Genomic DNA, 26503 nt, shown 5'->3' with positions numbered 1-26503 from the left:
CTCTCTATACAGCTAAGGAGCCCTGCACCCAGTGCTGGCTCACAGCAAGGATGCTTCGAAGGGGGAGGAAGGGAAGGGGGCCCAAGGGGGAGAGGCAGCCTCTCCTGGGTGGGTCTTCCCCCTGAGGAACCACGGGAGACAGGTGTGGCCACGGGAACAGGCGAGAAGCAATTCTCAGGCACTGCAAGTTTTTGTTTCTGATCTGTAATTAAGACCTCCGTTTAAGCTGGTAACACTTCTTTAAAGACAAAAACCACAAAAGAAGACATTTCAACCAGATCTGCTTGAGCTTTTCTTCTGTGAATTATTACAAGTGTTAGTGGGCGTCTTCATTAAAGTATAATTTAAGAAATATTACAAGTTGGGTTCCCCCACCCTCATAGGTCTGATGACTCAAAATCAGCAGCGCCTCCCACTGAACTAAAGCAAATTTATCAAAAGGGAAAATTAGCCGACTTGGTCTGTCCAGTGGTGGAAATGAGACAGAAATAGGAGACAACGTGGGTTTGCTTTTCTGGGAAGAAATATAGTATGTGACCAGATTCCAAACAGGCCAGGAGCCTTAGCTGTTCAGAGATCATCAGAGAGCCGGGTTCCACCTTGGGGCGGGAGATGGGTGGTATCTATGGGGCAGATTCCTCTGCAGTGAGGCAGGGTGAGGACCAGCTCCTTCTGCAGCCAGGTCCCCACAGACACTCCCTCCCTTCCTGTTCCCATCAGCATCCTGCACTCCAAACTAACATTCCCTTTAAGAACAGTGAGACTGCTGTACAAACGCAGCCTTCAAGTGCCCAGCCAGCTCCCTCCCCTCCCATCCAACCAAGCCATGGCCCCAAACCCCTCCTATATAGAAATTCCAGAGTCGACCCCAGGGGGATACAGCATCACACACTCCTTCCACCTGCCACTGGAGAGAGTGAGTGATGTTGGGGCTCAAGGTAAGGACAGCATGGAGAGGGGCTCCATTACGGAGGACAGGAACCCACTAAGTCCCCCACCCCAGTTCATCTAAGCGGCCCTCTTTTCTTCTGCCATCTCCATATCTTCGTATTGTTTGCTTCTCGGATTCCCTGGGCCTCCGCCTTGATAAGTTAAGCCTCTTCGCTGGAACGGAAGACTGTCCAGCCAGGTGAAACCTGCATCTTAGCCGACTCTGACTCCTAAATAGCTTTCCCCGTGCACCCCTGCCCTGCCAATGCCTCATCGCTGAGTGGCTTCCAACACCCAGGATTGAGGGCTGATTAGAATTTAAGATCACTTTCCCAGGGCATTAGAGCACTTTCTTTTTTTCAAGGGGTGTAAGGGTGAAAAAGGGATAAAGCTTAAGTTTCAAGGAACAAATACTTTAAGACATAGAAAAAAATGGTTTAATTGCTTAAGTTCTTACTGGCCTCAAATAATACAGTGGGCAGGTGGGTGGAGTGTCTGACAAATCTGTGTTGCCTGATGAACGTGGGAGGCAGGACTCCGGACAGCTCACCTGTGATCTGACCTGGCCTGGGAGCTTCCGCCAGCCACCCCTGCTCCTTCACCCTCGGCAGCCGTGTGCCCTGAGGGAGCCCAGCCTCTCCGTGCATCCAGTTCTTGTTAATCACTCAGGACACATCAGTTAACAAGCAGACCTCACACACCCTCAAAGTATCCCTGCCCTCATGTAGCCCACGTTCTACTAAGGAGAGACAGATAATACACATAACCAATAAGTTATACACTATTTAAAGATGATGATGGGCTTCCCTGGTGGCGCAGTGGTTGAGAGTCCGCCTGCCGATGCAGGGGACACGGGTTCGTGCCCCGGTCCGGGAAGATCCCACATGCCACGGAGCGGCTGGGCCCGTGAGCCATGGCCACTGGGCCTGCATGTCCGGAGCCTGTGCTCTGCAACGGGAGAGGCCACAGCGGTGAGAGGCCCGCGTACCGCCAAAAAAAAAAAAAAAAAAAAAGATGATGAGCGTGAGGTAGGGGAGACAGGAGGGCTGCTGAGGGTGGTCTACACTGCGAGTAGGGTGGTCAGGGTGGGGGGCACTGAGAAGATAATATTCAAGTAAAGCCTTGGAGGAGGTGAAGGAGTCATCTCTGATACTGGAGCAACTAGACATCACAGGCAAAGTAATAATAAAATGACCTTCAACCTGAACCTCCAACAAATACTTCCAACAAATGCCAACTCAAAACAGATCATAGACCTAAAAACACAAAACTATAACACTTTCAGAAGATAACATTCGGAGAAAACCTTTGTGACTTGGGGTTGGGCAAAGAATTACTGGACATGACACCAAAAATATGATTCTTGTCCTGGAACAATTGAAAAAATAATTGGTTGGATAAATTGGAAAAAAAGGGATAAAGTCTCCAGACAATGGAGTATTACTCAGCTCTCAAAAGAAATGAGCTGTCAAACCATAAAAAGGACCTGGAGAAAACTTAAATGTATATTACTAACTGAAAGAAGACAATTAAAAAAGGCTATATACTGCATGATTACAACTGTATGACATTCTGGAAAAGGCAAAATTATGGAGACAGTAAAATGATCAGAGGTTGCCAGGGGATGGATGTGGGGAGGGGTGAACAGGCAGAGCACAGATGATTTTTAGGGCAGTGAAAGTACTCTGTATGATACTATGATGATGGACATGTCATTATACTTTTGTCCAAATCCACAGAATGTACAACACCAAGAGTGAAATTTAATGTAAACTATGGACTTTGAATGATTATGATGTGTTCATGTAGATTCATCAGTTGTAACAAATATGCCACTCTGTCCGGGGATGTTGATAATGGGGGAGGCTATGCCCATGTGGGGTAGAGGGTATATGGGAAAAACCTGTACTCTCCTCTCAATTTTGCTCTGAACCTAAAATTGCTCTAAAAATACAATCTTTAATAAAAAAATTTTAATGGATAAATAGGATTTCATCAATATTAAAAATGTTTGCTTTGTAAAAGACATTGTTAAGAGAAAGAAGAGACAAGTTACAAACTAGAAAATATTTTTAAATCGCACGTTCAACAAAACTACTTGTATCCAAAATATACAAAGAAATCTCAAAACTCAATAGTAAGAAAACAAATAACCTAATTAAAACTTGGGCAAAAATGTTGAATAGACACTTCACCAAAGAGTATAAGGAGATGGCAAGTAAGCACATGACAGATATTCAACATCATTATTCACTAGAGAAATGAAAATTAAAACCACCATGAAATACCACGATATACCAATTAGAATGACTAAAATAAAAAATACTGATAATACCAAGAGCTGGCAAGGATGCAGAGCAATTGCTGTTGGTAATACAGAATGGTGCAGCCACTCTGAAAATCAGCTTGGCAGTAAAACGTCCCATTTTAATATGACCTAACAATCCCTCTCCTGGGTATTAACCCTAGAGAAATGAAAATGTATGTCTACACAAAAACGTGTACCTGAACATTTATAGCAACTATATATAATCACCAAAAGTTGGAAACAATCCAAATGTTCTTCAGCAGGTGAAGAGGTACAAAAGCTATGGTGCATCCATAAAATGGAATATTATTCAGCAATGAAAAGGAACACATTACTGACAGAAACAGCAGCTAAGATGAATCTCACAGGCATTATTGCTGAATGAAAGAAGCCAGTCTCAGAAAGCTGGCACAGTGTATCATTCCTTTTTTTTTTTTTTTTTGCGGTATGCAGGCCTCTTACTGTTGTGGCCTCTCCCGTTGTGGAGCACAGGCTCCGGACGCGCAGGCTCAGTGGCCATGGCTCACGGGCCCAGCCGCTCCACGGCATGTGGGATCTTCCCAGACCGGGGCACGAACCCGTGTCCCCTGCATCGGCAGGCGGACTCTCAACCACTGCGCCACCAGGGAAGCCCTACCATTCCATTTTAAAAGGGAAAATAATAGTGATGAAGAACAGATCACTGATTGCCAGGGGTGGGGGATGGGAGGAGGGAATGGAGATAAAGGGAAAGCATAAGGCAGCTCTTCTCTTTCCTAATTTTTATGGAGGTTACACAAATCTAAACATGTGTTAAAGTTCATAAAACGGTCCACCAAAATAAGTTAAATTTTCTGTATGATAATTTTTTAAAATAAAATTTAAAGTTACTGAAAAATGAAAAAATGAATTTAAAAAAAATTAATTTTGCAATGAGAAACTGGACAAACTCATGTCCACTTATGACTAGATGGGTGGCTTCCACAGAGACTCTAAGCTCATATCCACTTCTGACTAGATGGGTGGCTTCCACTATCTCCAGAGACTCTAAACTAGTTTATGTACCCATGACCCACATCATGTTATCTAAGCCTTCTTAACATTTACCAGATCTCTGTAAATGCACCACATCCTTTCCACAGTTCTCATACACCTCAAGAGAACCAACCCCATAGACAGATAGAAAATTATCTTCTGGCTTATTTAATAATAAAATGTTGATAATATCAGCATCTGTTTTTGAACCCTTGCAACATGCCAAGATCTTGGCTGAACTCTACCCAGGCAGAGATTCTCATGGTGTCTTCACTGCCAGCCCGAGCCCAGTGTTGTAAGACCACTTAACACAGTGTTATAAAACCACTTAACACGATACTGAGCCCAGAGAGGTCATTCTGCTCATAAACACAGAGCCAGAACAGAACAGAACAACCCAAGCTTTCCTGCCGCCAGCTCTTGACAACTACCCATCGATGGCTGTTTTCTCAACAGCTTTGTGGTCTGGCTAGTTGCCTGGGATATGGATTCAAGCCCTTATTTTCCAGAGGAGTCCTTGGGCAGGGTTAAGACGAGCTACACTGAGCTGTGTGCTACAGACAGTCCACTGTGTATGGACTCCGGAAAAGCTCATTTTGAGACCTCATCCCAGAGCTGGAGGATGTTCCCAATAGATTCCAGTGGGGTCTCTCTTCTCACATGTAGCCATCACCTGAAACAGCCACCAGTGGAAGAAAATGAGCTAGTTATAGTCTTTGCTTTCCAGGTTCTATTTCCTTTTCCTTTCTTCCTTCCTGACTAGTTAGTACCAATGTATATCATGATGAGGCTTCCACTGTTCTTTTCAGAAAATTACCTCATTTTTTTTCAACACACAGGGCACTGACGTCAAAACCTTTATAGATCTGCATCATCAGTTCATTCACTATATGCCTGGAGAAACTGCATCTCTAGATGGGCCGAGTCACCAGGTAACCCTTCCTCTCTGTGACTGCCAGCTCTCCAAACCAGTCCTCCCGGGTACCTCCCAGCCTTCAGAGTGATCCTGGCCCCATGAAGCATGGGGTCATTCTAAGCCACAGAAGAACTGCCAGGTAGGTGCCCCCAGGCCCTGACTGCTGTGGTATCTGGAACCTTCTGTGAGCCTGCAATGGGTTCAAAGATCTCCAGTCAAAGTCGGGTCCTGTCCTGACACTGGCTGCTGTTCCCCCAGCCATCCACCGGGCATCCAGCCCTTCAGCACCGGGCATCAGGGCTGCTTTTGCTTTTGGAGAACTTAATGACATGGGGTTGGGAAAAGAAATTGCCTGGTGAACCAAGAATAGGACTGGGTGAGAAAAAAGCCCTGACAGAGAGCCTCGATTTGTCAGAGGATGTTTTCCAAGCTGGGACTTCCTGGTGCCTCAGCGGCTCCTCCGTAAAGGGGCTCCCCTCTCAGCCAGTGATCCTGCATTCTCTATCAGCCAGAACAAAGATGACCAATAAAAAGATACACTTAAATGTCCCCCAAATAGATACTGTTGTTTACGGGGCTACTGAGAGAGGGACAAAGATGAGAAGGGTAGACGGACACCAGCAGTGAGAGTTTACAAGAAACTCGGTCATTTCTCCGTTCCTTCCCTTTTAGGACGGGAGGTTAAGACAAATCCCTCTTTGCCATTCTGAAGAAGCATTGTTGTTTATTTTGACAAACTATCCCTCCCAAGCCCCTCAGGGGCCCCTCTGCCCTCCTCCCTGGTTGATTTGCACGGGAGCTGGCCCCTCCACTACCTCCCTCTTCCAGGCTCTCTCTCATTCTCTGGCTCTAATTAGCAACTGCTTTTTTTATTTTTGTATGCACGTTCAAAGACAGAGAGCCAGGGGGAGACTGAAAGGGAGAAAGCAAAGGTCTGTGTGAAAGGAGAGAGCAGCTGGCCTCTCCCTCGCCCCCTCTGTGTACCCGGGCCCCCGTGTTGGCAAACAGCACACAATGTCTGTCTAGAGAGCCTTTGTGGCCCAGAAGGAAGGGCCGGCACACAGCTACGGGCGGGAAAGGAGACTGGGGGCATGGGGTGGGGGGTGGCCAGAAAAGACCTGGCCATCGGGGGAGCCAGGGCAGGGAGAGGCCCCGGAGGGTCAGGATGTCCGGCCACCTCTACCTCCTCCTGGTCAGGAAGACGTGGGGGTACGCATGTCCAACTGGCTAGTGTGCTGATACTGTCAGATCTCTGGGGAGCACATCCACTGCCTCCAAGGCTGCAGCAAGTCCTCAGAGGGGAGGGGGCTGCTGCCCGCACTGGGACTGTGAGTTCACATTTAGACTCTACAGGTGGGCAAGGAGGGGCAGTAGGTGCCCCCTGACGGGGTTCAGAGCAAAGGGAAGTGGAAAGTCCAGTCCCCAAAGGTGAAACACTCTCCCAAATAACTGAGTTTGCGTGAGGAAATTCTGAAGTAAGTGGGCTGGGTAAGCGGGTTAGAGCTACCTACAAGAGGGGAGGGTCAGCTGTCAGCCTGAAAGGTTGCATCTGTCACTCTGATTGGGTATGTTAAACCACAAACGGCTGTGGTAACTGGTTCTTAACTAGTAGCTGGACTGAAAGATTTAGAAGATGTTAGGGAAAAAAAGGAAGTTTGAAAGAATTCTCATAAGCCAGGAACAATCAAGAATGGGGCTGAAGAAGATGAAAGCAGTAGAGAATGTTCCAGAAAAATAAAGAAATGAGCACGGAGAAGCAGGGCATTCTACAAAGACAGTTTTTTAAAAAGCTATGTTCTTTTAAAAAAATAACCTTATTATCAACATGTGTGATTACATGTTAATAATTTTGATGAAAAAAAGTACTCGTAATATTTGCAATTGATTTCACTGATGACCATTGACTTCCTATATTTTCCTATGTGAAAAAAATGCATTTGTTCTTGCAATTTGCATCTAAACAGTTTCCTAGAGAAAAAAAATAAAATGAATGGAATTAGCCATCCATTCATTAAAATTCTACCAGTGGAATGTGTTTTCTCTTTTCTCTCTTTTCGAATCAACTCCAGAGAGAAGACAGACAAAAGAATAGAATAAATGGAGGGAAAAAAAAAAAGGAAAACAGGGGAGAGACAAATTTGGCCAAAGATGCAGAGGGGAAGACAAACAGAACCAGTGAGAGAAGAGAAGCCCAAACCACAAGGGCCTCCACATTTGGATCAACACAGGCATGTGTGTGACAGACCCAGAAACCCAACAGAAACCCTCCAATTGCCTAATTCGCAGAACGGGTACATTTTTGCCAAGTTCGTGATTTGGCAGAGTTCTTGCATATTCCATACAGTTTCAATGAGAAGCTCTATCCATCTTGTGCAAAGAGCAGATTGTCATTTTCTGCTTGAAGCACACACATTACACTGACCTTATGTCCTCTGTCAAACTGACACATTATCACCAACTTTTAGCACAAGGGTTTCATGACGTATGGGCTTGCAACTGCTCTGTTGATTTTCGTCTGTGTGTGCCTGTGTGTACAACGTGTCACTCTATTGGACAACAGACAGACAAGGCCTCTGTCATCACTGGTTACTTCCTCCATCTGGTTCTGCCGTCGTCACCTCTCCGAGTGCACGCCTTGTCATCGGACTCGCGCTCCGTTCCTGCCTGGTTTGTTCGGAGTTTACACTGCCCAGTTCAGCTGAGATGTTTTCTTAAACATCTTTTTTTTCTTTTTAAATTTTTATTTTGTATTGGAGTATAGTTGATTAACAATGTTGTGTTAGTTTCAGCATCCAGCAAAGTGATTCAATTATACATATACATGTATCTATTCTTTTTCAAATCCTTTTCCCATTTAGGTTCTTACACAATATTTAGCCCTGTGCTATGCAGTAGGTCCTTGTTGGTTATCAATTTAAAATATAGTAGTGTGTACATGTCAATCCCAAACTCCCAATTTATCTCTCCCCACTCTGCCCAGTATCTTTCCCCTTTGGTATCCATAAGTTTGTTTTCTAAGTCTGTGAGTCTGCTTTTGTTTTGTAAATAAGTTCATTTGTATCACTTTTTTTTTTTAGATTCCACATATAAGCGATATCATATGATATTTGTCTTTCTCTGTCTGACTTACTTGCAAAGCCTTTCTTCCCCCTGCACATCCTGCTTCCACCAATTTTGTTTTCAATGTGTTTTGTTTGGTTCTCATTTCACAGATGGCGCAGTGTAGGCATTTGGGACACAGAGGCTCATCAGGGGTGGCCCTGCCCGTAGGGAGCTTGGGGAGGAGAAGGGTGAGAGCTGGGCTGACCATGGAGCCGGAGGGGTGTGTCTTTGATTCATTGTTGCCGTGAGCATGGTTCCTCCATGAACCTCCTGGCTCATCCCTAGCCAATGGAAAATGCTGATCAAACTCTGATGGCTTTTCTTCGGGTACCTTAGGGAAGGCTTATATCTCAGTCCACGCGGGACACTGAAGCCTTAGCTCCCATCACAAAACACAGGGCTGCCCCTAAGCAAGTCTTGCTCTTCTCCAGCTGTCAGAAGAATATAGAATGAGACTTATCAGCCATGACCTCGGCAAAGCTGCTTAGCTTCTCTGTGCCTCAGTATCTTCAACTAAACAGCGAGCATGATGATTGTATGTACTTCATAGGGCTACAGTGAGGATTTAGGAGATAATGCAGGAGAGGAATCCGGCAGAGCAGCCGGTGCACACGAGCGCTCTATACATGACAGCCACGCTGCATTCGTGCCTCAGTGCAAGCTGAAAGCCAGTGCAGAGAAGTTTGCTCTGTACCCGAATCAGAGCCGTCAGCATGATCTGACAATGGAGTGTGGGACGGCCCTGCAGAGCATACGGGCTGCTTTCTTAACCTAGGTAAACGGGGCACGTCAGCAGTTTTTTAAACATCAGTCATTTGCATATTATCTTGATGGCTTTGGGCCATTTCTACATGCCAGATTTTTAAATTTATTATTTAACTTATTATTTTTCTTTAAGCGGACTCACCTTTTAACCTGAATAGATTTAAACAGAAAAGTAGTGAGGAAGGAAGGGAGGGAGGGGAGAGGGGAGAGGAGTGGAGAGGAGAGGAAGAGGGGAGAGGGAGGCTGAGGCTCGTAAGAGAGGTGGGAAGTCCACGGCCCCAGAGAGAAAGAACTGCTGCAGAGCTGAAGACAAAACCAAACAGAGAATGAGGCGGTGAGCCGCAGCCCAGGGCTAAGACAACGCCCACTGGCAGAAGTAGGCCTGGGGCTTCCGCAGGATGGGCAAGGACACCTGGTCAGGGGTGGGGCTGAGACAGATCAGGGCTGCCGTGGAAGGGGTGGCAGGTCCAATGAGGGTGAGAGGCTGCGGAAGACATGAAGAGGAGGCTGGAGGAGGCGCCGGCTGAGGGCTGGTGATTGAGGACGGGGCAGTGGAGGGGGAGTCACCAGGGTGAGCTGAGCCCCGAGGCCCCAGAGCTAAGCTGAGAGAGTAAAAGGAAGCGATGCCCGGTGGAGGGACTGGGCAAGGGGTGAGAACTGAGGGACGCGTGGGGCAGACCAGGACTGCAGGAAGGGGGGCAGGGAGCCCAGAACAGGCCCTGGGCAGGAGGAGAAGGACGGGAAAAGCGATGTGGGTTTCCCCCCACACCGGGCTTGGCCAGCCTTCCTGAGACTGGCCAGAGGGGTGGCGTGGCCCTTTGGCATCAGCACCAACTCCTGTCCTGTCCCACCTGTTCTCCTTTCCCCTACCACAGTCGGGAAACACTGAAATAGGTGCGCAGCACGTGCCCAAATGTCCTGACGCTAGAGATGGGCAAAGAATGCCTGAGGGTGGGATGAAGGCCAGGAGAGAAGGGACCAGAGGAGAGTGGAGGGTAGACGTCATCGTGGAGCGAACACACTCCAAACTGACTGCCAAGTGCACACCCACCTACATAGGAACGCTTGCGTCTCAACCCATAAACAGGGCAATTTATGGAACTTTGCCATGTTCAATGCCCCTCATGGCAAGACAAACGGAAACTGAAACCACAGTGGGAGGCCAACTTTTATCTATCAGATTGGCAAAGATAAAAACAATTGATATTGTATTATCTTGGCAAAGGTACGGGGAACAGGAACCCTCATACGTTGTTGGTGGGAGCAAAAATTGGAAGAAAATGTCCTTTTTGGGATGACTATTTGGGAATATCTATCAAAATTAAAAATTTATATACTCTGATTCAGCCATTTTACTTCTAAGAACTTGCTACATCTTAGCTCTTAGAAAAGTCTGTGACACACAGATAGTCTTCAATAAATATTCATTGAATAAATTAATTAATTAATCTCACAGATATGCTCACTCCTAAGTGCAAAGATGAAGGCACAAGGATGTTTGCTGAAACATTGTTTAGAAGTAGCAAAACACAGGATGCAACCTACATGTATATAAATGAAGGACCAATTAAATACAGGTACAACCGTCCAGTGGAATATTACACAATCATTGGAAAGAAAGAGGCCAGATTTCTAGGTAATACAACCAACCAAACTACTGCTAACTTTCCTTGTTAAGCAAGAAGGTGGGTGGGGTGTGTGTGTGTGGAACTAGGTGACAAACCCTGTGCAGTAAGCCCTGTGTAGATGAGGAAAGGACTTGTCTACATTCTGGGTGTGCAAATGCATGGACCGTATTGGCAAGAGAATACCAGAAACTAAAACAGTGAGGGACCCGATCGGGACCAGAGTCAAAGGGAAACTTAATTTCATATGTTCTACCTGTTCAAAGCATCTAAAAAATAACAACAACAAAAGGTAACTTGGGATAAGGGAGATTTGCTTAAAAGTTCCAACCCAGGAACAAGAACGGTGGGCCCCTGAGTCATTTCAGTCCTAGAAAGAAGGGCTCCGTGATGAACCAGGCTGCCTCAGGAAGGCAGAGTGTCCCATCCCTGGTGGTGTCTAAGAGCAGGCTGGGGGACCGCCATGGGAAAGCAAAGTACGTGTCATCTGGTGGGCTTAGAGGCCTTACCTAGCTGGGAGGGGCCACCCTCCATAGGCCACTTGTGTTCCCCTTGCCATCTGGATATTGCAAGTGCTTTCTAAGAGCTAAGAATCTAGCAGATTCTCAGAAGTATAATCTCTTCATCTGAGTGTATAAGTATAAAGGGCCTGGTGACAGTAGGTGTCTAATAAGAACCTAGAGAAAGAATGAGCATAGAGACACTCCATCCACAGGAACTCACAAGTGGAATCCAACTAGACTGAGGAATGGGAGGCCAGAACTGCCAAGGCCTGCAAGGAGGTGACCTGAGCAGGCCCCAAGGGTCATACCTGAAGACCAAGTAACTCCAGCCCCCACTAGGGGCACTATGTGCCCACAGCGTTGGTGGGATATTCCAGACAGATGCCAGGGACAAGCTAGAAACTGAAGGGCCTGATGCAGCCCTTCTCCTGAACCGGTCCCACCCTCAATGAAAACCCTTGTCAGGGCTGCTCCTGGCCCTCCCTGGCCCTAAATTTCTGTCCTGTGATCCCAAGAAGCCTCCTGAGGCTTCCCACAGTGCCTCCTAACCCTCACCAACCTCTCCAGGGCCTGACGCAGCTGAGCTGATTTCCTCCCGACCTCTTAGGTCATGAGTGTCCCCGCGCGTGCGCGCATACACACACACACACACACACACACACACACACACACACACGAGAGGGTGAACCCAGTACACCTGCAGCTGCACAGACTCCTCATGCGGCAGGCTGGGCGGGCACACAGGAAGGCAAGATGCTCTCTGTCATACAGGATGGCTCCCGGGGCCCCAGGCAGATCGAGACACACTCCTCTGTCCTAAGCCACATCTCTCTGGGGTTTTCCTGCCCGGCCTCATTAACTGGCCCTTGAAACAAAAGTGGAAGGCTCAGCTGCAGCTGCCTGACCAGGTAACCGGTACTCCAGCTCTTAGCCAGCAAGGACAGTACAGACAGGACATCTGCAGACGGAGACCCCTCCCCTAGGGAAAGGCCAGGGTGTCCCTCTCTCAATGTCCCTGCCATGGCCCTGTTGGCGAAATAAGGCTTGCTCCTGGCGGTATGCAAACAGAATGCATTCCATTTGCAGTTGCCCTGAGCTGACTCTTCTCGGGATCTTCACCTCTCTGCCTTGAGAGAGTACTGAGGCCCAGGAGCATCAGGGCACTGTCAACACAGCTTGTCAATGGGCCAAAGCCGTGGAAGCAGAGCTCAGATCATCAGAGCTCCTGTGGTCCAGAACGGAGGGTCCCAGCTCCAGGCAAGCTCAGATTCAGTGGGAGTTTTCATCTCCATGCTTCAAACTCAAAAGTGGTGATTCACCCTCCAGGCAAGGATGTTTGTGCAGATGGGTGTGCTCAGGTTCTGCATACAGGGGCTGTCCAGCTCCAGAGAGAGTTGGGGACAGGAAGCAAAGGGGGTAAGTGTGACCACAGCCCTGCATGAGCCTGGGTCCAGCCCTCGGGGCCCATGCTGTTCCTTGATGTTGATTACAGAGCCACAATCAGGCCTCCAGCCCACAGCCCTGTCATCCCCCCTGTCCTCTTCTGGAAGCACAAAGCCTTAGACCTCACCCTTCCTAGGGAGCTTGGTGTCAACACCCCCCCACCCCACCTCCGCCCAGATGCCATGCCCCTCTGGATGGCTCACAGGCACGTCAACATATCAGAACATCTGGAGAGATGGTACTGCTCCCAGAAAGATTAAAAAGAAGATGAGGGTAGTCAACGTGGAGCCCTGTGCTTTACAGTGCGGAAATGTATGACCATAGAGCACAGCTCCACGGAGTGCCTGGACCCAAGATAAAACAAGGGACGACACAGACACAGAGAAAGTGTTCATGGGAAAACAGCTGAGAGGGGGTGGATATTCCTGGAAACAGATGTTGTGCATCCAAGGACGGTTAATTTCAACAAAAACCAGACTCAGAAGCAAAAGCAGATGGTGGCCTCCCAGACCTGGGTCCTGATCCAGCTCTGACATTACCCAACAGGACTCCCTGGATTGGTATCCAGAGATGCTCTCTGGCTGCCCTCTCTCCATGGATAAATGAGGCAGTCAGAATAGATGGTCTCTCCGTATCCTGCCCGCTCCCACCCCCACCCTCCCCTCCAGCCCCCGGCTTGGGCTGTTTCAGGCTCGATGGTTCTTCATGGTGCAATAGTGGTGGGCCCAGAGCCCCAGCTGAACTGCTCACCCCGTGATGTCTCCACTGCCCACACCGACTCAATAATGACCGTATGGTACCTTCGTCATCATCTTTGATAATATTTACTAAGTCATGGACTTCTATCCAGGACAGCTATCATGCCCCGAACATTCTCTATACGCTAGCGCTGACCTGGGAGAATCATGATTGCTTCTATCCCTGTCCCTCAAAGGCAGAAGGGGCGATGCAGAGCACAAGGGGTTTGGAACCCAGAGCTGCCCCTCTCCCCTGTTCTCCTTGCTGTCCCCTGCCGTCACCAGAGTCTGGGACCACGCACCCCTGCCCCGTGTGCTGGAGTCAGTGAGGCAGAAGGCATCCTTCCAGCTCTGTTTACTGTTGCTCATGCTGGTGTCACAGCCCATTACGTCCAGCCAATTACATAGGAGGCCTCTCTGGAGGGCGCTGGGCAGGGCCACCGTGGAGGCCCGAGAGGTTTCTCAATGAAGTAGCCCGTTGGGCGATCCTATCATGAAGCTCATCTTACCGGACTGCAGTGATAAAGACCCTGGGCTCCGCAGAGCGGGTCTCCCTGGGGCTGAGAGGAGGCGTCTAGGTTGTGGCCTTCCTCTTGGTCACCAGCCAACAGCTGATGGGCCAGAGAGCAGAGAAGAAAAGGTTCGTCAGTGCCCCTGAATGCAGCCACCAGCACAGCACCATACACACACACACACACACACACACACACACACACACACACACGCTCTGTCAGGCCCCCAGTTTCTCTCTCAACACCCAGGATGAAGGGAGGTGGAAACAGGCCCCAGAAACTTCTTTTTTCAAGAGGAGCTAAATTAGACACATTTTTCTCCCCCTTCAAATCCTGCAGATTTTTTGTCTCGACTCCCCCAGGCTTATAGATTGGCTCATCTCGGCCGCTCAGGTTGACAAAGGTGCCAAAACTGTTGAAAGGTTCAAAATGTCCCTTGGGTTTCCAGGCATGAAGGAATTTACATGTAGGTGGAAAATTACCAAGGAAAAGAGTCCCCGTTTGGAGGGAGGGAAGGAGGGAAGAAGAGACCTGGGGGAGGGACGGGGAAGTGTGGCCGAGGAGCGGGGCGGCGGGGGGCGGGGGGAAGGGCTGCACACACGGTGTCCATGAGGTTGTAGAGCCCAAGGCAGGCCTTTGGTGGACGCTGGGGAGCAGAAGGGACACAAAACGAGGGACAGAGAACAGCTGAGAACAGCTCTGTTCTTCTTCAGGAGCTGCCAAGGCCCTGCCAACATCCAGAGTTGGAACGATCTTAGCTGACCCCCGAGACCGACTTTAGCTGATGCAACATTGTAGGCTCCACAGCACAGAGGAAGCTTGCCAAGCACCAGCTCTTGGCCTCCCTGACCCAGGGACAGTTAGGCTACAGGGACTCACAAAGAGAATGGACGTAGCCATCCACCTGAGCAGGGAAGGCATGCAGGTTGGGAACAACAAATCCACGATCTCTCACTAATCTGCTAAACTAAGAGCATAAAACTGGAAAGTGGGGCATATAGGCCATTTTCCTAGTAATTAACAATTTCACAGAGATAAATGCATGATGGGGTCAGAGTCACTGGTGAGGTCAACAGGCTGCTGTGATTCTGCCTGATCAGTCCAACCTACGTGTGCAGAAAGGATGAGTCTGGAACAGGCCTTGGGCCGTGGAGACCTCTAGAAAGTGTGTGAGCCGCTCGCTGCACAGCCTGCTGTGCAAGCTCCCCCCACGGCTTCCTCTGCTTGCCACCCCTTCCTTCCAGCACCCTCCCTCCTCACAACAGGAACAGCTCTAGGCCAGGACCACTCTTTGCTGGTTGAGCTGCCTAATTGGTCCCCAGATGCTTCTGAAGAACCAAGAAATTGGTCACCATGTCTTTGACAGGAGATGGTTTAGCAGATGCAAAGGGAAAAGTCAGAATACGATTCTTGCCTGTGATGAAAGTCTGAACTGCCAGAAAAACAATATAAAAGATATTCTTTCTGTCACCCCATAGATTTGACACATGCAGAGGCACAGATTCAAATATCCGGAAAAGAAAGTTAATCAGATCAACATAACTGTGAATCACAGAACCATCCAGGTTTCTCCCAGCTGGGCTCCAAGGCATCAATTCTCAGGTCTGTATTGGGAGAGAGCACCTTGCCTTCATTCTCCAGTCCTACCAGGACAGCTGATGGAAGCTCACAAGACTTTCTCACCTACAGGTCTCTATTGCATCCACCAATCTCCATGCTTCTCACCTCAGGAGAATCGCCTGTACTAGGCAGGCCACCCCAGAACTGCTGTGAAGGGCCACAGTGCCCACCTGACAGCCCCCCAGCATGAGCATCCAAAATGAATTGAGCACCTTCTCTTGAAGATACACCCCAAGGACTAGTTACAAATACCTCCCCATGCACTGCCCATCCCCATCCAAAGGGTGCAGAATCCTCCCAAGATCACCATCTATGCCCCAGGCCCATTTACCTCCCAGGGCAGCCCCTTGCTATGAGCCCTGGGGAGGGAGGTCAGGCTCAGCCATCAAGCCCGGGTTACCAGCAGAGCCAAGGTCAAAGAATTTGGAAGATTCAGCTTAAATTTCTTGAGACAGAAGAAAAGGTGCTTTTCTGCCTTTCTAGGGCACTGAGCTCAGCCAGGCCGCTGGGCCGCAGGACCCATGATGCCACCTGGCTTTCCACTCTCCACTCTTAGAAATGCCACCAAAATGTGGCTGCCTGTGCCTCTGAAATGGCAAAGTGATGATGTCCTGGGCTCCCCATCTCCTCCAGCTTCCAGTGAGTTTGCAACAAGTAGTTTGTGAAGTCAGGTCAGGTTCATGACAGCTCTAGATCAGGAACATCCACCAAAAGTCAGGAGGAGGGCGGGGCTGAGTAGGGAGCATGGAAAGTAACCACTTGGATTTACATATTTGTCCCCATAGGCCCTCCCAGGACAACCACAGGAGGTGACGGACAAGCAACAGGGACACAAGAACCCCCCAAAAGAGAAAAGTTCCAATTAGCCCAGAGAAATGAGAGCCTGTTCCCAGAGTCCCAATTAAATCAGAACCAATCAGTGCTTGCTCTGGTTCCTGCCGTTCTGCTCAGGAAATAATGGGAAACAAGAGGGCCCCAGCCAGCAAGTGCAGTGTGGCAACCCTTTGAAGCCCGGAGAAATCACCCGTGCTATTGCAAGCATGCCTGGCAGCTGCCGCACCTGTGCCTTTAAGAACTCAGCCTGGGGCCTGGGTCTCCACTCAGACCCTGACACATGCCCAAGAGGGCACCTCCCTCCCACCCCCAAACAATGGGACAAAGAGGAGCGCTGTGGGACCAGGCTGGGTTGGTTTTAAACCTGTCTGCATTGATTCATCACTTGATCTGGCACTCTCTCCCCCCCATTTCCACATCATCCATCACGGGTACCATAACCAAGAAACCCAATAAACACACAAAGGCACAGCTCTCCACTCTCAGAAGCCCTCAGAAAGGCTGTGTGAGTGCCCCAGCCCAGGCAATTAGCTGAGTCCAAAGGATCGCAGAGCAGGTGGGCATTAGCAATCCTGTGCCTGGTGCTTTGCCTGCAGGTGTTTGGCGAGCAAGGTAAGTGGGGAAGGAGACACACAAGGGATGTTCTGATGTTCAGGCAGGGTGGGGATGATGACGGGGGACAGCTGGAATGAAGCTCATGATGGAGAAGAAGGAGCAACCACAGCCACCCCCCCACCTCCAACTTGTCCCCAAAGGACTGGGGCACCCCTCGTAAGAAGTTAGGGTCAAGGTGGTTTCTGTGGTCCATATGGGAAGCCTTGCTCTTGAAAGAATCTGAAACTTTGAAAGCCACAAGCAAAAGATAAAGGAAAACAGTCTTCTCTTCCCCAACTTTGGATTCCCTCCTGTTCAGCTTCCATGTACTCAGGCAACAGATGAGCCATGGACCCTTCAGCTTCCATGTACTCAGGCAACAGATGAGCCATGGACCCTCTAGACCCCTCTATTAACTCCCAGAGAAGATCGAGTCTCAAGCCAGTTCAGCACGTTTATTGCCATGTATTGCACACGTGCTCTCCTGGACTGAGGAGGGTCAGTGTGAGCACAGGGTACCCTGACACCCCCATCTGCACAGTCGCCATCACTCTGTATCATCCTGAAGCACAGGTAGTAGAACACACAGTACTGTCCCACCCCGATTCCAACAGCTTCACCTCCTTCCAGGACCTACTAATGCTAGACCCCATTCCTGCCCCAGGGCCTGGCACTGAGACCCTGGAGGAAGACAGCCAAGCTAGGGGGCTTTGAGTTAATGAGCTACATGGGTTCGGTACCAAGCTGAGTGCTGTGGGAGCTGGACTGAAATGAACCAAAGTATTTTCCAAATTCAGTCATTTCTCAGTTACCCTTGAGTGATTTGTCTATGGCAACCCAAATAATCCACACCTCAGAGCATGGGGCTGGACTGGATGCATGTGTGTGGGTCTGTGTGTGTGTGTGTGTGTGTGTGTGTGTCTGAAAGAGGGAGAAAGAGAGAGAAAAGGAGACTATGAGTGCCAATGTCCCCAAAACTAAATATACCTGAGTGGTTATTAAGTGATTACCCACCATTTGGAACTCTCCCCATCTCTTCCCCCCACCACAGATACGGGTATCCAGTTGAACACAACTGGAAAATCATCAGGCCTAGCACTGGAGGTGGGGGTTCCCCCCAGATCGTTAGAAGAAGCCATTAGGCTCTTCTGTTCCTTTATGACCCCGAGCTGGAGGCAGGGACCTTTGCTGACTCGGCCCTGCCCCAGGAGGGCAGGAGGTAGAGGCCCCAAGAGCCTCAGGGCTTACCCTTGCAGGCCACGCTGTTCTCAGGCTCATAGCCAGGCTTACAGGTGCAGCGCCCGATGGGCACCATCCACTCCCCGTCCCCGTTGCAGTAGAGTTTGATGGGCACGTCCACTTCCTCTGCATTGGGGATGCAGGTGCCCCGAGCAATCACCAAAGATGTGCTTTCCGCCCCAGTCATGGTCTCTGGGAACACTGCAAAATTTTGCACAATGCTAGGACACTTTTTGAAGAAGACACGGACAGAAAGGAGAGACATACAGGCTCCATAATCCTGGAAAGCAAGATAAAAACCATTCCGCGTAAGAGGCCCAAAGCTCCTGACTTCTGTGTTGACCTTCATCAACCTTCCCCCGAAGTCCACCTGGGAGAAGCTCTCATCTGCAGCAATGGTGTCCACTTTGAGGTAAGGGGCTTCGGACCAGAAGGCCGACTTCTTGGTGGCAATGACAGAGTCAGTCTCATAGTAGTACAAGTTGAAGGTCTCCTTGCAGGAGCCTGGAACGTTGGGGAGGCTGCTGCAGTCCCTCACAGTGAAGCGCATCTCCGTGTAGATGCGATGGGCCCCCCGCCGGTTGATGAAGGTGGTGAGCAGCCAGTTGTTCTGGTTGGGCTCGAAGACATTGCACACCTGGTAGGTGCGGATGGTGTTCAGGTTTTCATCATAGCCACTGACTTCTTCCCACTGTACCAAGCAGGCCAGGCACACACATGAAAAACACAAAATAGAGAGTAAGAAGACAAGGAGAGGCAGAGTGGAGGAGAAGCCTGGCACTGGAGGGGGCCTTACGAGCTCACCAGTCTGGCTGCTTGACTTGAGAAATGAACGCACCTAATTTGAACTTGCTTTTAAAGGTCTCCTTATAAGCAGACTTCAGAAGACTTCTCTGCAGCCCATCCCAAAATATAACAGACTTCACCCTAGAAAGCCTCCCTTCATCTAACCCACAGCTCTCATTGTGACAATGACTCATTACATCCAAGGGACCACCTGCAGCTCTTAGCCCCGTGCAGTGGTAGGCACTTTCATCTTCAATGCCACTGCCTCTGCTCGCAACAGTCACTCTGTGTATTACGGGTCTGACCACATGACACCCCCACCTGGGAAATTCTCATTTCTGAACCTAATTTCTTTATTGTGGTGAAACACTTTTATATCTCCAAAAAGCATAGGAATATAAAGCTTTTCAGAATTGTTCAATAAACTTAGATTCGCATAAACTTTTGTTTTATAACATAAATCTCTGAAAAAGTTAGACTGAAGTGGATAAGAGTAGAGATTCTAAGAGAGATCCTTAATGAAGCAAATTAAGCATCATTGTGCACACACGTCAAACAAAGATGTGATGGAAGAGAATGCTGGAAGGGGTTACTTAGGGAATAAGGAAAGCTTCTTAATAAGGGAGAGACTATTGTGATTCATGTTGGAAAAGAGAGCTCTCATTTTTAGCAGTCCTGTAGATTGGAAGGAGAGGAGGAAAAATGCATTTAGTAAGTGATGTCTCTCAATAGTCTCAACAGTTCCCCATACAACTAGATTATCATCCTCAATTTACAGGTGAAAAGACATCATGCAATTCACCCGTGGTCCCATGGTCATAAAGGAGATGGGAAAGAGAGGAAATAGAAACTAGTGCTTTGAATGGCCAAAGAAATTCACCTAGTAACTTATTTCAGGTAATAAGGGAGGGGGTCCATAAAGACACAGCTTCCTTAATGAGCCACTCTGGGCCAGGGGTCAAAGAAGAGTTGTTGGGTCATTCTTTCTTCCTTGTGCTGGGAGAGGAAGCAGCTGCCCATACTGGGGAGCTCTCAGGACACTGACCCAAGAACTGGGGGTCTTCCCAGGAGGTTCCAATGTGTTTGCTAAAGAAGTAAATAAGAGGCAGGAGAAATTCAACTTCTAAAGTGAAAAGAGAAAATAGGTCAAGGTCCTTGACTATTTAGCAGTGGTGACAAAAAAAACCAAACAAGTGCCATTTCTTTAAATATTGTATTAATTGCTTATTATTCACAGTGTGGACTTGAAATATATAAATTAGAATTCTTTATTAAAAGAGCTAAAAGCTAATCAAGTGTACATGGGAAATATACCAGAATTTCTTCTTACACAGAATTATCTGTAGGAGCAGGAGGGCAAAGCAAGGCTGTCCTTTAAACTTGTACCGGGGCTTCTGAAGACCAGGCATGCATGGTGCAGAGGAAAGATGGGTACGTGGAGAGCTGGTCCCACCCACCCAGGCCTGTACATTGACCCCCATGGCCACTCCTTCTCCCCAGGCCCCTCCCACACTCTCAGGGGGCCCAGTTCCCTCTCTAGCTGGTGGGCTCCTTCTGGGATCCTCGCACACAGCCAACTGCACCTAGACCTTGCTTCATTTCTTATTGAATCTTTAGATGTTGAGGAACCACTTTTTATTCCTTCTTTAGATTGTGTTATGTTCTATTTAAATGTGCTCATTAAAGTTATGTTCTGCTTGCCTGGTTTTTTGGAACCAGAGAGCAAATACATTAGGGAGAAGTCATCGCTGACAGTGGTTTCAGTTCAAATTTTCAGGCCTCTCTCCCATGGCTGTTTTGAAATTACATTTTCCCAGTTGACCCTACATGACTTCTGAGGGAAGGAAAGGATTTTTTTTTTTTTTTGATGTTCTGCAATTGTTTAAACACAGCAGGTCTCACGATCCATCATTTCATTGGGCTGTATGAGGTCTCAGCACAAACATGGGGCTCCTTTGTCAATGCACAGGTGAAGCTTGAGGCCCCAATTAGGGTGGGGACCTTGACCCACCCAAGACTAATGCAGCTCTGCTGTGTGGGAGCAGGACAGGAAGCCCACCTTTGGGGGCTCACCTTACCTCTGAGACTATCACCACCAGTACACCCTTAAACAGACAGAATGAGGATTTACACTCCTGTAGAGCTGGGATATTGAGAACATTTGTCTTAGAAAATGACACTGATTGGTATCATAAGACCCAACAGAAGTAACTGTTTCAAACATTAACCTCTCTGAGCCTCAGTTTTCTCATCTGTAAAATGAGGAATCATACTGGGTGACCTGGAGTCATAAAAATCTACAGGTCTAATTGATTCCATCACAACTCCTAAGGGAGCAATCAAAGCAAATTAGGGGGAATACAGCTGTATATTCAAAGGAAAAGAGTAGAGAGAAATTGAGAGAAAGGAAAATAACTCCTCATTGTTCAGGAAAAGGCCGTGATGGAGTCTTTTTCTTTCCTTTTTTCATTCTTCTCCTGCCTGTGGGTGGTACGGGGGTTGAAATATAGCAATCAGAGGGGGCTGGAGGAGGCACAAAAGCTCTCCAAGTTAGTGGCAATTAGGATTGGGGGCCTTGAAAGAGAAGTTTTGGGGAAATCGAGATGAGGGTGGAATAGCATTCCCAGCAGGGAGGACAGACATTATTCTTTGTTTATGATACTTGGAATCAGTGTCACTGCTTTATAGTTCTACCTCATTCATCCATCAACGAAAAAAATATTTACTGAATGCCAACTTTATGTCAGGCATTCCATTAGCCACTGGGAATACAGAAATATGAAGCTTATAATCTAGTGAGAGAAACAGAAATTAGACAAATGGTTATTAAAATAACTAAATTATTACAATTGTGCTAACTGCTGTGAGGAAACATTTCAGGATGCCAAGTGAGGGGGGGGGTGTACTTGATATACAGAGGTCTGGCAGAGAAGACCCTCCAAGCTGAGAGGGACGGATGGATAGAAGTTAGCCAGGAAAAGTGTGCATCTGCTGGGGGCAGAGAGGGGCAGAGGAGGGGCGGAGCATCGAGGCCCAGGGACAGCAAGTGCAAAGGCCCTGTGGTGGGGAAAGTGCCCTGGCACCACTGAGGAATAAGAGTCATAAGAAGCTGGAGGTGGCAGGAAGAAGACTGGGGAGAGGATGAGTCCGGTAGAGAACTTCGAATTTCATCCTGAGGGTAACTAGAAGGTATTGATGAGTTTTAAGGGGGAAAATCAGGTGATCAGAGCTGAGTTTTTAAAAGATTCCTCTGATGCAAAGTAGAGACTGGGGTGGACGAGTGTATGAGCGGGACATGTACATCACTGTCCTAGTCCAGGTGAGAGATGATGGTGGGTTGGACCAGACCAGTGGACACTGAAAATATAGCTTGGTGCAGCAGAAGCTCTAGGCTCTCATCAGCCGAGGTGGGGGTGGGGGGTGGGCGGAGGGACAGAGAGAGGCTGCTTTAACCAGACCCAAGGGGCAGTGTGTTCCCTTAACACCCTTTCGTGCATCAAGCCTGCCTCCCCAGCCAGGCTTTGAGGTACCCTGTGTCCCCGGGCACACCGCTTCCCAGATCCTTAAAAAGGGGGAGTTTCACCAGTGTTGGATATATGACCCCATGGATATTCAGACCCAATTTCTTCTACCCAAGACCTGTGCTGGCTCCAGTCTCTGTGACGCATTCTCACTGCCTGTTCCAAAGTTAATTTCCTACTAAAGGTCTCCGTTCAGTGGCAGCTTCTCAGCCTCCTCTTCTAGGCATTTGACACACTGCCTCCTGTGTTCCTTTCTATAATTATCTCCTCCCAGTAAAACAACAAAACACAGTAATTTGCTTATCAGATTGGCACAAAATTAAAAAGATAAAGTATCAAGTCTCCATAAGTATGAAGAGAAAAGGCCACTCCCAAGCCTATTGGTGGCAGTGTAACTGGCGGAAGGTTTTAGATGTCAAATCAGTAGTTTCTCTCAACATTTAAAAGGTTGGCCACAACTCAGATCAGTGGGGAAAAGGTGAATCATTTTTTTTAAATCGTTGTAATAGCTGGGTAGCCATCTGGAAAAGAACACATACTTTTCATCCATATTTCCTACCTTACTCCAGAAAAAAATTCTCAGTGAATCAAAGATTTAAACATTAAAAATGAAACCATAAAAATACTAAAAGAAGCTATGGCGACAATGTAAGTATAGTAATTATGACATGAAACTCAGGAGCCATAAATGAACAGATTGATCAATTCAGCTCCATACATTTTTAATTGGCATGACAGAAATGATGCAATGTAGCCATACGATGGAGTACTATTTGGAAGTAAAAAAAGAAGGAAGCACTGGTACATGCAACAATCTCTAAAACCTGATGCCCAGTGAAAGAAGCCAGACACAAAAGACCACATATTGCAGGGTCCCATTTACATGAAATGTCCAGAAAAGAAAAATCTACAGACAGAAAAGTCTTAGTATTTCCCTGAGACCGTGGATGGGAAAGGAAAGTGACTGCAAATGGGCATGAAAAATCCTTTTGGGGGTGATGGAAACATTCTAAAATGGGATTGTGGTGATGATTACACAATTCTGTAAATGTACTGAAAATCACTGAATTGTACACTTAAAATGAGTAAATTTTATGACATGTAACTAATAACTAACAGAGCTTTTTCTGAAAAACACTCTTCGTTTTCTGGTCCAGCCTACGCCTCAACCCCCAACAATGCTGGCCTGGTCTCTATTATCCACAGACAGCGTGCCCCTGGCAACTTCATGCCCAATTTGTCACCACAAGTTGCCATTTCTTCCGGGACAAAGTTCTTCCTATCTGGCCTCTTTCTTGCTTTCCGTGGCCATGCCCTAGGGCTAGCATTACCTCATGCCTGGACTCATGCCCCGGCTTGTTGTTTGGTCAGAGAGTAATGACAGCAGATCAGGCAAGAGACAGCCAGGCCTCAAGCCAGGGCCACTTCCTCTCCCGTCACTCAGAGACGGTGCCCAGTTTTGTCTCCTGGTATTGCTGCTAATGTTCTGAAGCCTTTCTTCTACTCCATCCTCATCCCATCTCAACTCCTCCAAGACACAGAACCGGAGAATGACCACCTGGCTGGAAGCCACTATAGGTCATGTTGACCCAGACCTTTTGTTGACACATGGGCATACTGAGGCCCAGAGACACAATAGTGGCCTGGAGTCAGGCAGCTGATGGGTGGCAGAGCCTAGCTCTCTCTGCAGCCTTTCCTTTGAGGGGCCTCAAGTCTTATTTCTCCCATGATGCCTTCCCAGCTTATATTCAGCTACCATCTTCCCAAATGCTTAAAGTATGGTTGAGCTATTCCACACAATTTAGCACTTGATAATACACTGCTTTGAACGATTCGTTAATTGCTTTGGTTTCCGCTACCAGGATGTGAGCTCCTTGAGGACAGGGAATTATGCTTTGACTAATTTATCAGTTCTGTCGACAGCGAAATAATTCTGTGTATTTAGCTTTGCAACACTGGTATTACATGATGACGTTTTTATTCAGCGATGTCTGGGACCAGTGAAATCCACAGGTTTCTTGGGGCTCTACCCTCACTCCCTTCTCCTCTCACCTTTTATCCTGGGTGATCTCAGCCACACACAAGGCTGCAACCACCATGCGGTGCATCACTGACCTCTTCCCAGTGTCCAGACTTGTTTATGCAGCTGCCTGCTGGATATCTCCTGGTAACCTCCTAGAACTCACCTCCTTGCTCTGCAGTCCTGCTGCAGTCCCACAAATCCAACCGCCACCCACCCTCCCCAACGTGGACTTAGACGTCCTCCCCCTAGAAGGCTGGACTGTGTTAGGGACCTCCTGATAATCCCAGTGCCTAGCCCTCCATACATACTGACAAATTGAGGGAATGAGCAAGTTCCTGGTCTGTTCCTCAGCCCCTTGTCCTTGGCCGGGGACTTATAGCAGGTGCCACCAGGCTAACTTGTCCCTGGGAGAAGAAGAAACAAAGCAGCCTTGCACAACCAGCAGAATATTAACAACCTTTGAAAGGGTATCATTATTGATGCCAATGGACCACCTGTCCTTGAGATAAACATAATGAAGAAAACAATGACACCCATTAGAAAATACTTGTTCAGGCTTTCAGAGCAGGACTTTGATGTACGATAAAGACCCCGGTAGGTTCCTCCAAGATCTCGGTTCCTCAGACTGGCTTGTTGGAGTCAGAACCTGCAGGTCTGTTGCTCTAGAGTAGCCCCCGAGTGTCTCCTGGCATTTGCTGTCTGGCCGACTGTGTGCATATGTGTGTACAGAACACACTGTTCTCCTTCAAAACCACTGCCATGAACTCTACCCACTGGTCCATTGACACTGCCCTTCTAGAACAACCTTCAGAAACACTAACACAGTCTTTATCCTCCAAGGGTGGGTTTGGATTTCGGAAACAGGCAAAGGTCCTCTGGAGCCCAATCTGATGAGTCAGATGGATGAGCAAGCTAAGAAACACTAGTTCTTGGTCAAAAGTGAAGAACCACTATAAAATGAAGTTAAGAAGAGGGATGATGCTACTTATGCCTCTGAAGACAGTTCCAAGCATGGAGTTCTGGAAAGATCTATGATCGCTGGCCCTTCCTTGGACCACTGCACCTCCCTGGGCCGGCCCTGCCCCTCCCAGAGTGCCCAGTGGCTGCCGTGGTGCTTCATCATAGCAACTGCCGAGAATAAGCCACCTCTACAGGGCCTGTCCAGGAGGGGGCGCTCCTCTGGACACTGCTATTTAAGATGAGGACGGAAATCACTGAAATTGGCATTTTGGCCTCTGTTAGTCTAACAAGAGGCTATTCTGGTTTGTTTCCAACCCAGTTTATTTAACTTTTTTTTTTTTTTTTTTTTTTTTTTTTTTTTCAGTATGCTGGCCTCTCACTGTTGTGGCCTCTCCCGTTGCGGAGCACAGGCTCCGGACGCGCAGGCTCAGCAGCCATGGTTCACAGGCCCAGCCGCTCCGCGGCATGTGGGATCTTCCCGGACCAGGGCACGAACCCGTGTCCCCTGCATCGGCAGGCGGACTCTCAACCACTGTGCCACCAGGGAAGCCCAAACTCATTTTTAAAATAAAGAATTGAGCACCTACTACATCCCCAAGTAGTGGTCTTAGGTGTTGGTGACACAGCAGTGACTAAGAGACAAAGTCCTGCTCCCATGGGCCTGATAATCTAATGGAGCAAACCAGCAGATGAACAAGCGAACAAATTAATACTATAAAGTTGAACAGTGTTAAATACTACTGAGGAGCAGGTAAGGGGTTAGCGAGTGACAGCTGGCAGTGGGGTTGTCAGAGGTCTCCTTTTGGGTAGAGATCTGAATGACACTCAGGGGCCCCCAGCCTGGAGGGCACACGTGGAAGCAGCACCCCAGGCTCAGGGAAGAAGAACAGACTTCTCTGGAGCAAGAGTGTTGCCGGCATGTTGCCGAGAAAGCCAGGGTGCCGGGGTGGCTGCCAAGCGGCATAGGGCAGGGGGAAAGTGGGAGGAGGGGAGGCAGGAGAGGTTGCCGGGGGCAGGCGGACCCCACCCTTGCCAGTTACAGCTCTGCAACCACACACAGCTTTCTGAGCT

General features: G+C 48.3%; 1 protein-coding gene across 2 annotated transcripts in view; it reads right to left on the bottom strand.

The window, feature by feature from the left end:
• Positions 1 to 26503, bottom strand: part of EPHB1 (EPH receptor B1) — a gene marked incomplete at both ends in the record, with an annotated part of 429300 nt that overhangs the window by 248523 nt on the left and 154274 nt on the right. For both annotated transcript variants that reach the window (XM_082625932.1, XM_082625933.1), the window contains one exon: positions 18152 to 18833. In XM_082625932.1, coding sequence (XP_082482058.1) covers positions 18152 to 18833 — 682 coding nt within the window. The remainder of the gene's footprint in view (positions 1 to 18151; positions 18834 to 26503) is intronic.

The sequence above is a fragment of the Mesoplodon mirus genome (genome assembly GCF_964341445.2).
Source record: "Mesoplodon mirus genome assembly, chromosome: 6".
Taxonomy (NCBI): Eukaryota; Metazoa; Chordata; class Mammalia; order Artiodactyla; family Ziphiidae; genus Mesoplodon; species Mesoplodon mirus.
The sequence above is the reverse complement of the archived record's forward strand: the minus strand, read 5'-3'. Positions and strand labels throughout refer to the sequence as shown.